This window comes from Pseudophryne corroboree, chromosome 3 (genome assembly GCF_028390025.1).
Source record: "Pseudophryne corroboree isolate aPseCor3 chromosome 3, aPseCor3.hap2, whole genome shotgun sequence".
NCBI classification, from domain to species: Eukaryota; Metazoa; Chordata; class Amphibia; order Anura; family Myobatrachidae; genus Pseudophryne; species Pseudophryne corroboree.
This window is the reverse complement of record NC_086446.1, coordinates 176,696,543-176,712,973: the sequence shown is the minus strand read 5'-3', so window position 1 is coordinate 176,712,973 and position 16,431 is coordinate 176,696,543. Positions and strand designations below refer to the sequence as shown.

Below are 16,431 nucleotides of genomic sequence, written 5' to 3'. Positions count from 1 at the left end.
CCTCCTTACTCACTGACAAATCTTGCGCGTTAGCCATAGGGGGACAATCCCCTATCAGCAGGGGTCCGGTACCAGAATCACCTTCCGAGATGGCCTCGGCTGCTACCATCTCCTCCCCTTCTGACCACAATAATTGCACTTTCCCCCCCAACAACCCCCTTCAACAATACCATGAAAGGGATTAAAGTCTTATCCAATGGGTTCCGGTTACTAATCAGAATAGCATAGGTATCACCCGATTGTCCTTTCCACCGATCCACTATGCATGGCTGACTGATGCCATAAAGGTTTCCCACCGCCCGTAGCACTGAGTCATCATTGACGGAGGTAAGCAGTCCTATAATAGCAAAACTGCAGAGAGGTTCCACTCCCTTCTCCCTACACCATCTATATATATCCGTAACCGTAACCTCCTCCATGATCCAAAGAGTTACCAGTATCTCCTAAAGGTGTTCTCTTCTGTCGCGATCTCAGCAGTGCCTCCAAATGTAACCCCTCCCGACTCGCTACTCCCTTGGGCTACCACTAAGTACTGCTAAAGTGTGCCTCCACCCAAGCGGTTTTGGAGTGGTCTAGCTTGGGAAAGCCCTTAGTATGAAATGTTAATAAGTTTGGTATACAGTAAGAGTAGTACAGTATATACTTTCACTTTCACCTTACCTATGTTCTTCTTTCTTGTCTTCCAGACCCGTACCAGTGAGTTTTTCCGGAATCCCGAGCGACAGGTAAGTTCAGTAAATAGGACTACCACACAACCAACCACTTTTAGTACTTATATTTTGTTTGTTCATAGTTATAATTATATCACTATAAACATTTCAATACAAATATACTCTATGGGGGTAATTCCAAGTTGATCGCAGCAGGAATTCTGTTAGCAACTGGGCAAAACCATGTGCACTGCAGGGGGGGCAGATATAACATGTGCAGAGAGAGTTAGATTTGGGTGGGTTATTTTATTTCTGTGCAGGGTAATACTGGCTGCTTTATTTTTACACTGCAAATCAGATTGCAGATTGAACTCACCACACCCAAATCTAACTCTCTCTGCACATGTTATATCTGCCTCCCCTGCAGTGCACATGTTTTGCCCAGTTGCTAACAGAATTTCTGCTGCGATCAACTTAGAATTACCCCCTGTGTGTATACAATAGTGTCTGCATGCACTACAAAAAACACCTTGGAAACCGGTTATTAATTAAAAAACAAAACCCCGGGACCAAAATATCACATTTAGCAGTTAGGCGCGCGCAAGGGTAACACTGGTTATTATTACGTTCCCTACCCTCGAATGGTTCGTTGGTGCGCACGTTGGGGCCCTGTATAATATACTAAATAGTAGCTGAGTCCTTTGAGCTGACAATGATAATAAGAATTTACTTACCGATAATTCTATTTCTCGGAGTCCGTAGTGGATGCTGGGGTTCCTGAAAGGACCATGGGGAATAGCGGCTCCGCAGGAGACAGGGCACAAAAAGTAAAGCTTTTACAGGTCAGGTGGTGTGCACTGGCTCCTCCCCCTATGACCCTCCTCCAGACTCCAGTTAGGTACTGTGCCCGGACGAGCGTACACAATAAGGGAGGATTTTGAATCCCGGGTAAGACTCATACCAGCCACACCAATCACACCGTACAACTTGTGATCTAAACCCAGTTAACAGTATGATAACAGAGGAGCCTCTGAAAGATGGCTCCCTAAACAAAATAACCCGAAATAGTTAACAATAACTATGTACAAGTCTTGCAGATAATCCGCACTTGGGATGGGCGCCCAGCATCCACTACGGACTCCGAGAAATAGAATTATCGGTAAGTAAATTCTTATTTTCTCTATCGTCCTAAGTGGATGCTGGGGTTCCTGAAAGGACCATGGGGATTATACCAAAGCTCCCAAACGGGCGGGAGAGTGCGGATGACTCTGCAGCACCGAATGAGAGAACTCCAGGTCCTCTTTTGCCAGGGTATCAAATTTGTAAAATTTTACAAACGTGTTCTCCCCTGACCACGTAGCTGCTCGGCAGAGTTGTAATGCCGAGACCCCTCGGGCAGCCGCCCAGGATGAGCCCACCTTCCTTGTGGAATGGGCCTTAACAGAATTAGGCTGTGGTAGGCCTGCCACAGAATGTGCAAGTTGAATCGTGTTACAAATCCAACGAGCAATCGACTGCTTAGAAGCAGGTGCACCCAACTTGTTGGGTGCATACAGTATAAACAGCGAGTCAGATTTTCTGACTCCAGCCGTCCTTGAAATGTATATCTTTAAAGCTCTGACAACGTCCAACAACTTGGAGTCTTCCAAGTCGTTTGTAGCCGCAGGCACTACAATAGGCTGGTTCAGGTGAAACGCTGACACCACCTTCGGGAGAAAATGCGGACGCGTCCGCAGCTCTGCCCTATCTGAATGGAAACTTAAATAAGGACTTTTATAAGATAAAGCCGCCAGTTCTGATACTCTCCTGGCCGAAGCCAGGGCCAGTAACATAGTCACTTTCCATGTGAGATATTTCAAATCCACCTTCTTAAGTGGTTCAAACCAATGGGATTTGAGGAAATCTAAAACTACATTTAGATCCCACGGTGCCACCGGAGGCACCACAGGAGGCTGTATATGCAGTACTCCTTTGACAAAAGTCTGGACCTCAGGAACTGAGGCCAATTCTTTTTGGAAGAATATAGACAGGGCCGAAATTTGAACCTTAATAGATCCCAATTTGAGACCCATAGACAATCCTGATTGCAGGAAATGTAGGAAACGACCCAGTTGAAATTCCTTCGTCGGAGCATTCCGACCCTCGCACCATGCCACATATTTCCGCCAAATGCGGTGATAATGCTTTGCGGTGACTTCTTTCCTTGCCTTAATCAAGGTAGGAATGACTTCTTCAGGAATGCCTTTTTCTTTTAGAATCTGGCGTTCAACCGCCATGCCGTCAAACGCAGCCGCGGTAAGTCTTGAAAAAGACAAGGACCCTGCTGAGGCAGGTCCCTTCTCAGAGGTAGAGGCCACGGATCGTCCGTGACCATCTCTTGAAGTTCCGGGTACCAAGTCCTTCTTGGCCAATCCGGAGCCACTAGTATCGTTCTTACTCCTCTTTGCCGTATAATCCTCAATACCTTTGGTATGAGAGGCAGAGGAGGAAACACATATACCGACTGGTACACCCAAGGTGTTACCAGCGCATCCACAGCTATTGCCTGCGGATCTCTTGACCTGGCGCAATACCTGTCCAGTTTTTTGTTGAGGCGAGACGCCATCATGTCCACCATTGGTTTTTCCCAACGGTTTATTATCATGAGGAAAACTTCTGAATGAAGTCCCCACTCTCCCGGGTGAAGATCGTGTCTGCTGAGGAAGTCTGCTTCCCAGTTGTCCACGTCCGGGATGAATACTGCTGACAATGCTATCACGTGATTCTCCGCCCAGCGAAGGATCCTGGCAGCTTCTGCCATTGCACTCCTGCTTCTTGTGCCGCCCTGTCTGTTTACATGGGCGACTGCCGTGATGTTGTCCGACTGGATCAACACCGGTCTTCCTTGAAGCAGAGGTTCCGCCTGGTTTAGAGCATTGTAGATTGCTCTTAGTTCCAGAATGTTTATGTGAAGAGACTTTTCCAGGCTCGTCCACACTCCCTGGAAGTTTCTTCCCTGTGTGACTGCTCCCCAGCCTCTCAGGCTGGCGTCCGTGGTCACCAGGATCCAATCCTGTATGCCGAATCTGCGGCCCTCCAGTAGATGAGCCTCCTGCAACCACCACAGAAGAGATACCCTTGTCCTTGGAGACAGGGTTATCCGCTGATGCATCTGAAGATGCGATCCGGACCATTCGTCCAGCAAATCTCCCTGAAAATGTTTTGCGTGAGATCTGCCGAATGGAATCGCTTCGTAAGAAGCCACCATTTTTCCCAGGCCTCCTGTGCATTAATGCACTGATACTTGGCCTGGTTTTAGGAGGTTTCTGACTAGGTCGGATAACTCCCTGGCTTTCCCCTCCAGGAGAAATACCTTTTTCTGGACTATGCCCAGAATCATTCCTGGGAACAGCAGACGTATCATCGGAAAACACAGCTGCGATTTTTGGAATATTTAGAATCCACTCGTGCGATCGTAGAACTACTTTAGATAGTTCTTTTCCGACCTCCAACTGTTCTCTGGAACTTGCCCCTTTCAGGATATCGTCCAAGTAAGGGATAATTAAGATGCCCTTTTCTTTGAAGAGAGTCATCTTTTCGGCCATTACCTTGGTAAAGGCCCGGGGTGCCGTGGATAATTCAACGGCAACTTTTGAAACTGATATTGACAGTTCTGTATCACGAACCCGATGTACCCTTGTTGAGAAGGGCAAATTTGGACATGGAGGTAATCCTTGATGTCCAGGGACACCATATAGTCCCCTTCTTTCCGGTTCGCTATCACTGCTCTGAGTGACTCCATCTTGATTTGAACCTTTATGTAAGTGTTCAAAGATTTCAGATTTAGACTATGTCTCACCAAGCCGTCTGGCTTCAGTACCACCATATAGTGTGGAAGACTAATACCCTTTTCCTTGTTGTAGGAGGGGTACTTTGATTATCACCTGCTGGAAATACAGCTTGTGAATTTTTCCCAATACTGCCTCCCTGTTGGAGGGAGCCGTTGGTAACGCAGACTTCAGGAACCTGCGAGGAAAAGATGTCTCGACTCTCCAATCTGTACCCCTGGGATAATACTAGTACGATCCAGGGGTCAACTTGCGAGTGATCCCACTGCGCGTTGAGACTCTTGAGACTACACCCCCACCTAACCTGAGTCCGCTTACACGGCCCCAGCGTCATGCTGGGGACTTGGCAGACGCGGTGGAAGGCTTCCTTTCCTGGGAAGGAGCTGTCTGCTGCAGTCTACTTCCCTTTCCTCTATGTCTGGGCAGATATGACTGGCCTTTTGCCCGCTTGCCCTCATGGGAACGGAAGGATTGAGGCTGAAAAGACGGTGTCTGTTTCTGCTGAGATGTAACTTGGGGTAAAAAGGTTGGATTTCCAGCTGTTGCCGAGACCCCCAGGTCCGTTGGACCGACCCCAAATAACTCTTTCCCTTTATACGGCCATACTTCCATGTGTCGTATGGGATATGTATCACCTGACCACTGTCGTGTCCATGACATCTTCTGGGAGATATGGATCACGCACTTATTTTGATGCCAGAGTGCACATATCCCTCTGTGCATCTCGCATACATAAATATATAATGCATCCTATTAAATGCTCTATATCAATCAAATATTTTCAGTCAGGGAAACCGACCAAGCCAACCCAGCACTGCATCTCCAGGCTGATGGCGATCGCTGGTCGCAGTATAACCACCTTATGTGTGTATATACTTTTTAGGATATTTTTCCAGCTGCCTATCAGCTGGCTCCTTGAGGGCGGCCGTATCTGGCGACGGTAACGCCACTTGATAAGCGTGTGAGCGCCTTATTCATTCCCAACGTGCCCTAACTTCTGGCGGGAAAGGGTATAACGCCAATATTTGCTATCGGGGTAAACCCACGCATCATCACACACTTTATTTTATTTTATCTGATTCAGGAAAAACTACAGGTAGTTTTTTCACTCCCACATAATACCCTTTTTTGTGGTACTTGTAGTATCAGAAATATGTAACACCTCCTTCATTGCCCTTAACGTGTGGCCCTAATAAGGAATACGTTTGTTTATTCACCGTCGACACTGGATTCAGTGTCGGTGTCTGTGTCTGTGTCGACCGACTGAGGTAAATGGGCGTTATTAAAAACCCCTGACGGTGTTTCTGAGACGCCTGGACCGGTACTAATTGTTTGTCGGCCGTCTCATGTCGTCAACCGACCTTGCAGCGTGTTGACATTCTCACGTAATTCCCTAAATAAGCCATCCATACCGGTGTCGACTCCCTAGAGAGTGACATCACCATCATAGGCAATTGCTCCGCCTCCTCCAACATCGTCCTCATACATGTCGATACACACGTACCGACACACAGCACACACACCGGGAATGCTCTGACAGAGGACAGGACCCCACTAGCCCTTTGGAGAGACAGAGGGAGAGTTTGCCAGCACACACCAAAAAACGCTATAATTACATAGGGACAACCTTATATAAGTGTTTCTCCCTTATAGCATCTTTAATATATTTATGTCGCCAATTTAGTGCCCCCCCTCTCTGTTTAAACCCTGTTTCTGTAGTGCAGTGCAGGGGAGAGCCTGGGAGCCTTCTCTCCAGCCTTTCTGTGAGAGAAAATGGCGCTGTGTGCTGAGGAGATAGGCCCCGCCCCTTTTTCGGCGGGCTCGTCTCCCGCTATTTATTGTATTTAGGCAGGGGTTAAATATCTCCATATAGCCTCTGGGGGCTATATGTGAGGTATTTTTAGCCTTATATAGGTTTACATTTGCCTCCCAGGGCGCCCCCCCCCAGCGCCCTGCACCCTCAGTGACTGCCGTGTGAAGTGTGCTGAGAGGAAAATGGCGCACAGCTGCAGTGCTGTGCGCTACCTTTAGAAGACTGCAGGAGTCTTCAGCCGCCGATTCTGGACCTCTTCTTGCTTCAGCATCTGCGAGGGGGCCGGCGGCGAGGCTCCGGTGACCATCCAGGCTGTACCTGTGATCGTCCCTCTGGAGCTTCATGTCCAGTAGCCAAGAAGCCAATCCATCCTGCACGCAGGTGAGTTCACTTCTTCTCCCCTCTGTCCCTCGTTGCAGTGATCCTGTTGCCAGCAGGAATCACTGTAAAATAAAAAACCTAAGCTAAACTTCTCTAAGCAGCTCTTTATGAGAGCCACCTAGAATTGCACCCTTCTCGGCCGGGCACAAAAATCTAACTGGAGTCTGGAGGAGGGTCATAGGGGGAGGAGCCAGTGCACACCACCTGACCTGTAAAAGCTTTACTTTTTGTGCCCTGTCTCCTGCGGAGCCGCTATTCCCCATGGTCCTTTCAGGAACCCCAGCATCCACTTAGGACGATAGAGAAAATTATATATCCCAAGGGTAGTATATAGTTTCTAGAAAGTGGTGAAGTTATCCTAGTTCTCCTATGGTCTCCGTCAGGGATCTGGCCCTCGCAGTGTAATCAATATCCCTTGTCACATCGATGATCTCGGCAGTTATCTGTATTGCTCCACCTGTACTGCAGATCCTCTCGGTGAGGGATTGTGTTAGTGTATTCACTATACTCTACAGTCTAAATAATGCATTGCAGCGAGATATAGTTGCATGAGTTCAACATTGCAGTTCTCCTACACGGGGGAGCTAAGCAGTATGCAATATATAGCTGTAAGTTTCTAGGACCCCTATCGAGGTAGATAGTGCAGCAAGCTAGTAGATGAGGCTTACTTTCCTTGCCTACTTCCCGCGATATTGCTTCTCAGAGTTGATAATCTCTACCAGAATGTTATTCATAGTTTCCATACAGTGGTCACTCAGATGGTGACCTGGGATCTACTATATGCCCTGGAGGAGTGACATGGGTATCGTTTGAATCGGCTATACCTCTGATACCGATTATAAGATTATCCTCAGTGACGCAGGTTCCCTGTGGTGAGTGCACTATCCTCCCGACACTATAAGTCTCTCTCCCTGTAGCTGAGCTGCTAGGCTGGCTGACACTGACAATGATAAGGGGTGGGTAGCTCTATTGTGTCCTCCCCCTACTGGGCGGCATCCCAGCAGTTACTCACATCTCATTGCCTGGCGCTCTGTGGAAGGCAGACCTCCGTCGGACAGCTCCTCCCCGGGGCGGCTCTGCAGGAGAATGCTCCGGTGGTGAGTCCTTCTCTCAGCGGCCACTTCCCTGATGCTGGGTTCCCCCGATGCAGTGGTCACTGAGGCGGCATCGCAAGATGCAGAGGAGAATGTTCTGTGACTCCGGATCCCGCCGTTCACCGAGGTACCTCGCCGCTCCGATCTCTGCGTCACTAGCCTCTATCTTCCTCCCTTGCTATGCCAAACTGTCCTCTCCTGCGCCCATCTCTTGCCCCCCACTGCGCGGCTCGTGCGGACTCGTTCTCTTACCGTCCGTTACCCCGGCACAACTCCAGCGGCGCGAGGGCTTCCAGAACAGTCTCTGAAGTACCCTCGTGCCCCCACTTCACCACAGTACATACAATTACATAGGTTATTATAATACACGTTATAATCAGTAATACATCAGCTAGAGTCGAACAATAAACTTATCCTCCATTGCATTTACTAATACAGCGTTACACATGTAAAACTCATGTCGACTCTTTGACCTATCGACATTTTAAATGTCGATATTTTGAACTTGTCTGTATTTTAAATGTTGATATTTTGACCATGTTGGTATTTTGACCTTGTCGGGATTTTGAACGTCGGTCAATGGTTGTCTGTATTTTGACTGTCAGGATTTTGATTGTAGGTAAATTGACTGCATCCCGCTAGAGCCTATGGTGGGAATTAAACCCATGACCTCAGTGCTGTGAGGCAGTAATGCTGACCATTACACCAACCGTGCTGCTTCATGCATGCGCATATTCTTAAACAGTGATCTAACAATTGGAGCATACTGACAACTCGCTCTGTATGCCAGCTAGTAGCCAATAACAGGTTACAAAAAAAAAAAAAAAGTATTCATTAAAATAAGATTTTAAACCTACCGGTAAATCTTTTTCTCCAAGTCCATAGAGGATGCTGGGGACTCCTTAAGGACCATGGGGTATAGATGGGCTCCGCAGGAGACATGGACACTCTAAGACTTTAGATGGGTGTGAACTGGCTCCTCCCTCTATGCCCCTCCTCCAGACCTCAGTTAGAGAAACTGTGCCCAGAGGAGACGGACAGTACGAGGAAAGGATTTTTGTTAATCTAAGGGCGAGATACATACTAGCCCACACCATACACACCGTACAATCTGGAATATACCAAACCAGTTAACAGTATGAACAAAACAGCATCAGCCAGAGACTGATCACAACTGTAACATAACCCTTATGTAAGCAACAACTATATACAAGCCTTGCAGAAATTGTCCGCACTGGGACGGGCGCCCAGCATCCTCTACGGACTAGGAGAAAAATATTTACCGGTAGGTTTAAAATCTTATTTTCTCTTACGTCCAAGAGGATGCTGGGGACTCCTTAAGGACCATGGGGATTATACCAAAGCTTCAGACCGGGCGGGAGAGTGCGGATGACTCTGCAGCACCGATTGAGCAAACATGAGGTCCTCATCAGCCAGGGTATCAAACTTGTAGAATTTTGCAAAAGTGTTTGAACCCGACCAAGTAGCTGCTCGGCACAGCTGTAATGTCGAGACGCCTCGGGCTGCCGCCCAAGAAGAGCCCACCTTCCTAGTGGAGTGGGCCTTTACCGAATTTGGTAACGGCAATCCAGCCGTAGAATGAGCCTGCTGAATCGTGTTACAGATCCAGCGAGCAATAGTCTGCTTAGAAGCAGGAGCGCCAACCTTGTTGGCCGCATACAGGACAAACAGTGCCTGTTTTCCTAACTTGAGCCGTCCTGGCTACATAAATTTTTAAGGCCCTGACCACATCAAGGGACTTGGAATCCTCCAAGTCACCCGTAGCCACAAGCACCACAATAGGTTGGTTCATATGGAACGACAAAACCACATTAGGTAGAAATTGAGGACGAGTTCTCAACTCCGCTCGATCCACAAGGAAAATCAGATAGGGGCTCTTGTGAGACAAAGCCGCCAATTCGGACACCCGTCTCGCAGATGCCAAGGCCAACAACATGACCACTTTCCAAGTGAGAAATTTTAACTCCACCGTTTGAAGAGGTTCAAACCAGTGTGATTTAAGGAACCGTAACACCACATTAAGGTCCCACGGTGCCACTGGGGGCACAAAAGGAGGTTGGATGTGCAGCACTCCCTTTACAAAAGTCTGGACTTCTGGGAGAGAAGCCAATTCCTTCTGAAAGAATATAGATAAGGCCGAAATCTGCACCTTAATGGAGCCTAACTTAAGGCCCAAATCCACTCCTGTCTGTAGAAAGTGGAGAAAACGACCCAGCTGAAAATCTTCCGTAGGAGCATTCTTGTCTTCACACCAAGAAACATATTTCCTCCAGATACGGTGATAATGCTTTGCCGTTACCTCCTTCCTAGCTTTGATTAGAGTAGGGATGACTTCCCCCGGAATACCTTTCCTAGCTAGGATTTGGTGTTCAACCGCCATGCCATCAAATGTAACCGCAGTAAGTCTTGGAACACACAGGGCCCCTGTTGCAACAGGTCCTCCCTGGGAGGAAGAGGCCACGGATCTTCTGCGATCATTTCCTGAAGATCTGAATACCAGGCCCTTCGAGGCCAATCTGGAACAATGAGTATTGTCTGCACTCTTGTTCGTCTTATGATTCTCAATATTTTTGAGATGAGTGGAAGTGGAGGGAACACATAGACCAACTGAAACACCCACGGTGTCACTAGTGCGTCCACCGCCACTGCCTGAGGGTCCCTCGACCTGGAACAATACGTCCGAAGCTTTTTGTTGAGGCGTGACGCCATCATGTCTATTTGAGGAAGTCCCCAATGACTTGTTATCTCTGCAAAGACCTCTTGATGAAGTCCCCACTCTCCTGGATGGAGATCGTGTCTGTTGAGGAAGTCTGCTTCCCAGTTGTCCACTCCCGGAATGAAGACTGCTGACAGAGCGCTTACATGATTTTCCACCCAGCGAAGAATCCTGGTGGCTTCTGCCATTGCTGCTCTGCTCCTTGTCCCGCCCTGGTGGTTTACATGCGCCATGGCTGTGACGTTGTCTGACTGAATCAGAACGGGTAGGTTGCGAAGAAGACTCTCCGCTTATTGTAGGCCGTTGTATATGGCTCTTAATTCCAGCACATTCATGTGTAGACAAGCCTCCTGGCTTGACCATATTCCTTGAAAATTTCTTCCTTGTGTGACTGCTCCCCATCCTCGGAGGCTCGCGTCCGTGGCCACAAGAACCCAGTCTTGAATGCCGAACCTGCGACCCTCTAGAACAGGCTTTCCCAACCACGGTCCTCAAGGCACACCAACAGTGCAGGTTTTAGTGATATCCAGGCTGCAGCACAGACGGTTAAATCAAAATAAGTGAGCTACTAATTAAGTCACCTGTGCTGAAGCCTGGATATCACTAAAACATGCACTGTTAGTGAGCCTTGAGGACCGTGGTTGGGAAAGCCTGCTCTAGAAGGTGAGCACTCTGCAGCCACCACAGGAGAGACACCCTGGCCCTGGGGGACAGGCTTATTCTCTGATGAATTTGTAGATGGGACCCCGACCACTTGTCCAGAAGGTCCCACCGAAAAGTTCTCGCATGGAACCTGCCGAACGTAATGGCCTCGTAGGCCGCCACCATCTTCCCCAATACTCGAGTGCATTGATGAACTGACACTCATTTTGGTTTTAGCAGGTCCCTGACCATGTTCTGGAGTTCCTGGGCTTTTTCCGTCGGGAGAAAAACCCCTCTTTTTTCCCCGTGCCCAGACCCATGCCCAAAAATGACAGCCGAGTCGTCGGAACCAACTGCGACTTTGGTAGATTTAGAATCCAGCCGTGTTGTTGTAGTACTCTCAGGGAGAGAGGCACGCTTTTCAGTAACTGATCTCTCGATCTCGCCTTCATCAGGAGATCGTCCAAGTATGGGATAATTGTGACTCCTTGCTTGCGCAGGAGCACCATCATTTCCGCCATTACCTTGGTGAAAATTCTCGGGGCCGTGGAAAGCCCAAACGGCAACGTCTGAAACTGGTAATGACAATCCTGCACAGCGTATCTCAGGTACGCCTGATGAGGAGGATATATGGAGACATGAAGGTATGCATCCTTTATGTCTAGTGACACCATAAAATCCCCCCCCCCTTCCAGGCTGGAGATCACTGCCCGGAGAGATTCCATCTTGAATTTGAACCTTTTCAAATATAGGTTCAGGGATTTTAGATTCAGAATTGGTCTGACCGAGCCATCCGGCTTCGGGACCACAAACAGGGTTGAATAAAACCCCTTCCCCTGTTGCATTAGGGGAACCTTGATAATCACCTGCTGTTGACACAGCTTTTGTATGGCAGCTGAAACTATTTCCCTCTCTGAGGGAGAAGCTGGCAAGGCCGATTTGAAAAATCGGTGTGGAGGCACCTCTTCGAACTCCAGTTTGTAGCCTTGGGATACAATTTCTACCGCCAAGGATCCAAATCCGACTGAACCTAGACCTGGCTGAAGAGCCGAAGACGTGCCCCCACCGGTGCGGACTCCCTCAGCGGATCCTCAGAGTCATGCGGTGGATTTTGTAGAGGCCGGGGAGGACTTTTGTTCCTGGGAACTAGTTGGAGCTGGTGTTCTTTTCCCTCTACCTCTGGCAAGGAAGGAAGAGCCCTGACCCTTTCTGAACTTATGCAACCGAAAGGACTGCATCTGGTACTGAGGTGTTTTCTTTTGCTGTGGGGGAACGTAAGGCAAAAAAGAAGACTTACCCACGGTAGCTGTGGAAACCAGGTCCACGAGGCCCTCCCCAAATAAAACTTCACCTTTGTAAGGCAAAGCCTCCAAATGTCTCTTTGAATCAGCATCACCTGTCCATTGACGGGTCCACAGGGACCTTCTAGCAGAAACTGCCATGGCATTGGCTCTTGAACCCAAGAGCCCAATATCTCTCGCAGCCTCTCTCATATATAACGCTGCGTCCTTAATGTGACCCAAGGTCAACAAAATACTATCTTTATCTAGGGTGTCGATGTCAGATGACAAGTTATCTGCCCACGCTGCAATCGCGCTACCCACCCATGCCGACGCTACTGCCGGTCTGAGCAGGGCACCAGTAGTCGTATAAAATTGATTTTAAGGTAGTCTCCTGTCTGCGATCCGCAGGATCTTTGAGGGCTGCCGTGTCCGGGGACGGTAATGCAACCTTTTTGGACAAGCGCGTCAAGGCCTTGTCCACCGTGGGTGAGGATTCCCACCGTAACCTGTCCTGTGAGGGTAAAGGATACGCCATAATAATCCTCTTGGGAACCTGCAGTCTCTTGTCAGGAGTTTCCCAAGCCTTTTCAAATAAAGCATTCAGCTCATGAGATGGGGGAAACGTTACCTCAGGTTTCTTTTCCTTAAACATGCAGACCCTCGTGTCAGCGGCAGAGGGGTCCTCTGTGATATGCAAAACATATTTTATTGCAATAATCATATATTGAATACTCTTGGCCACCCTAGGGTGCAACCTTGCATCATCATAGTCGACACTGGAGTCAGAATCAGTGTTTGCTATCTGGGAAAAGGGACGTATATTTGACCCTGAAGGGCCTTGTGACACAGTCAAAGCCATGGATTGACTCCATGCTTTTTCCTTGGACTCTGCTTTGTCCAATCTCTTATGTAATAAGGTCACATTAGCATTTAAAACATTCCACATATCCAACCAATCCGGTGTCGGCTGTGCCGACGGAGACACCACCACCATCTGCTCTGCATCTTCCCTAGACGAGCCTTCCGCTTCAGACATGTCGACACACACGTATTCATATATCCCAATAAGGCCCTTTGGAGAGAGAGTATGCCAGCACACACACAGCGCCACTAGACACTGAAAACACAGTCCCAGGCTGTACAGCGCTTTTTTATATATATGATTTGCTCCAAATAAATGTGTCCCCCCCCCCCTCGTTTTTTGTCCCGTTACTTGGTTCAGCAGGGGAGAGTCCGGGAGCAACTGCTCTGCAGCATGCTGTGGAGAAAATGGCGCTGGTTAGTGCTGGAGGATCAAGCCCCGCCCCCTCGACGGCGGGCTTCGGTCCCACTCATTTTTTTATACTGGCGGGGGTTTTATAATATACTGCCTACGCAGTATCTAACAATGGTGCCAGTGTTATGTGAGGTAATTATTGCTGCCCAGGGTGCCCCCCCTGCGCCCTTGCTGTGCCTTGTGTGTGTGTGGGAGCAATGGCGCACAGCGCGACCGCTGCGCGGTACCTGTCTGAAGATCTAAAGTCTTCTGCCGCCTTTGTCGTCTTCTTACTTCATATACTTACCCGGCTTCTATCTTCCGGCTCTGTGATGAGGACGGCGGCGCGGCTCCGTAACGAACAGCGAGGACGACACCTGTGTACCGACCCTCTGGAACTAATGGTGTCCAGTTACCTAAGAAGCAGAGCCTATCAGTAAAGTAGGTCTGCTTCTCTCCCCTCAGTCCCACGATGCAGGGAGCCTGTTGCCAGCAGTGCTCCCTGAAAATAAAAAACCTAACAAAGTCTTTTCAGAGAAACTCAGTAGAGCTCCCTGGAGTGCATCCAGTCTCCTCTGGGCACAGGATCTAACTGAGGTCTGGAGGAGGGGCATAGAGGGAGGAGCCAGTTCACACCCATCTAAAGTTTGAGAGTGCCCATGTCTCCTGCGGAGCCCGTCTATACCCCATGGTCCTTAAGGAGTCCCCAGCATCCTCTAGGACGTAAGATAAATAATTGTTCAAGTATTGGTTAGCAATTCATCTTACGGGGGGTTATCTACTTCTGAATGCAAGCACTGGCGGATTCACATCCCCCCCCCCCCCCCCTATCATTTTGGGGTTTTTTTTTTAGTTCCAGTAGGAGGCTTGGGATTAGAGGCTCTGGGGAGGCCACAGCCCTCCAGCCGGGTGGTATTCATGTGACCGCCAGTCAGCTGACCGACAGTCACATGACCTCCTTCACCAGCCCGACTGGTTACTATCCCGATGCTCGGCATGCCGACCAACAGAGACTATTTCCACTCGTGGGTGTCCACGACACCCATAGAGTGGGAATAGAACCCGTGGCGTCGGTCAGACATACTACACCCCTCCAGCCCCAGGCCACCGCCTGCAACTCGCCAGCCTGTGGCCACCCCCTCCCGCTTCCACCTACTGCCTCCCCATCACCCTTTCCTGTCACATACTGCCTCTTCCCCTGCCTCTTCCCCTCACCCGCTATCTCTCCAGGTCACTCACTGCATTTCACAGTCATCCTCTACATCACCTGCTACCCTCTGTCACCCATTCCCCCTGGCATCATCCACTGCCTCCCCGTCACCCACTGCCTCACTATCTCCCCATCACCCTCTCTCTCCTGGGTATATTATGGTCTTTAAGTCGACAGCACTTATGTCTTCACTCATTAGGTCGACAACTATTTGTCGACATGCATGAGGTCGACATGGTCACTAGGTCAGAATGGCAATGGTCAACATGAGTTTTTCACTTTATTTTTATTTTTGTAACTTTTTCATACTTTATGATCCACATGGACTACGATTGGAAATAGTAACCTGTGGTCGACCTAATGACTGCCGACCCTATGATCCACACCTCTCTTCTGTCACCCACTGCCTCTCCAAGGCATCACCCTCTCCCCGTCATACCGATACAGAATTCCCTTTTGGCCACTCCCTCTCCTTCCCTGTCATTTCACTTTGTTCTGCATGCACTAATACAGGCCTGGCCAACCTGCGGCTCTCCAACTGTTGTGAAACTACAAATCCCAGCATGCCCTGCCACAGTTTTGCTATTAGGAAATGATAAAACTGTGGCATGGCAGGCTAGGATGTGTAGTTTCACAACATCTGGAGAGCCACAGGTTGGCCAGGCCTGCACTAATACCTAGCTGCCTGGGGCTTTATAAAACAGCCAAATTTCATATATCTCTACATAGCATTAGTAGTAAACACAAGTTAAAATACACTGCAATAAAGACACAAAGGGTAGCAACATGTACAAAAAGCTTAAATCTGTTTTTGGAATTGATTAAGACATTAGCAAAGGAGTTTTGCAAATGCAATAGTACATTATCACAGAGTCCAATTGTAAGCTTCTTCATAATTAATTCTTTATAAACTCAGACTATCACTATCCTATAAAAGTATATATATAAATGTACAGAAGCAGTGAGCAGTAACCTGTACCGAGGACTCATGCCATACTGGAGAAGTTGTAGTCATGCGGCGCCCCCTGCTGGGTAGAGGTGGATCTACATGCAGCAACAATTACCAGACACTTCCAGGACTGCTTTATACACCCGTAAATACACATCCAGTATTTCACACTCACCGATATCGTCACCATGTCCCATCCGGGCCAGAGCATACAGCAGCTCTGGGGACAGCACGGACGGTATACCCTTCAAAACAACCATGTCTTATAAGTTGCCCAAACAAAGGATGGCCGGCCACAAACCCGGAAAAGTCACTGCCACTCCCATCATGCCTTGCGCGAGCGTGCTGCTGACACACGTTGTTTTTTTTTTTCATTGTCCAATGCTAATACCGTGCATAGACATTTTTTACTGAATGCGGCTGTATTATATTTACGTTTGGCTTTTATGTCCCTAAACTATCATAGCTTCTGTTCCTAATATTTGCCGGCTGGCACGTATGTGTTTTTTTAATCTGGATGCAAGTGTTAGTATTTGTTCATATTCCAGGTTTGTAAATTATTTATTGAGTGATCGGATCTAAAATACATT

General features: G+C 48.5%; 1 protein-coding gene across 2 annotated transcripts in view; it reads right to left on the bottom strand.

Annotated features, from left to right (window-relative positions):
- The window catches only part of FUOM (fucose mutarotase), a 193,375-nt gene extending 177,208 nt beyond the window's left edge, over window positions 1-16,167 (bottom strand). For both annotated transcript variants that reach the window (XR_010243626.1, XM_063958627.1), the window contains exon 1: window positions 16,017-16,167. Coding sequence is in view for 1 of the 2 variants with exons in the window: in XM_063958627.1 (XP_063814697.1) it covers window positions 16,017-16,101 (85 nt within the window). In the remaining variant the exon portion in view is untranslated. The remainder of the gene's footprint in view (window positions 1-16,016) is intronic.
- Window positions 16,168-16,431: the final 264 nt, after the last annotated feature.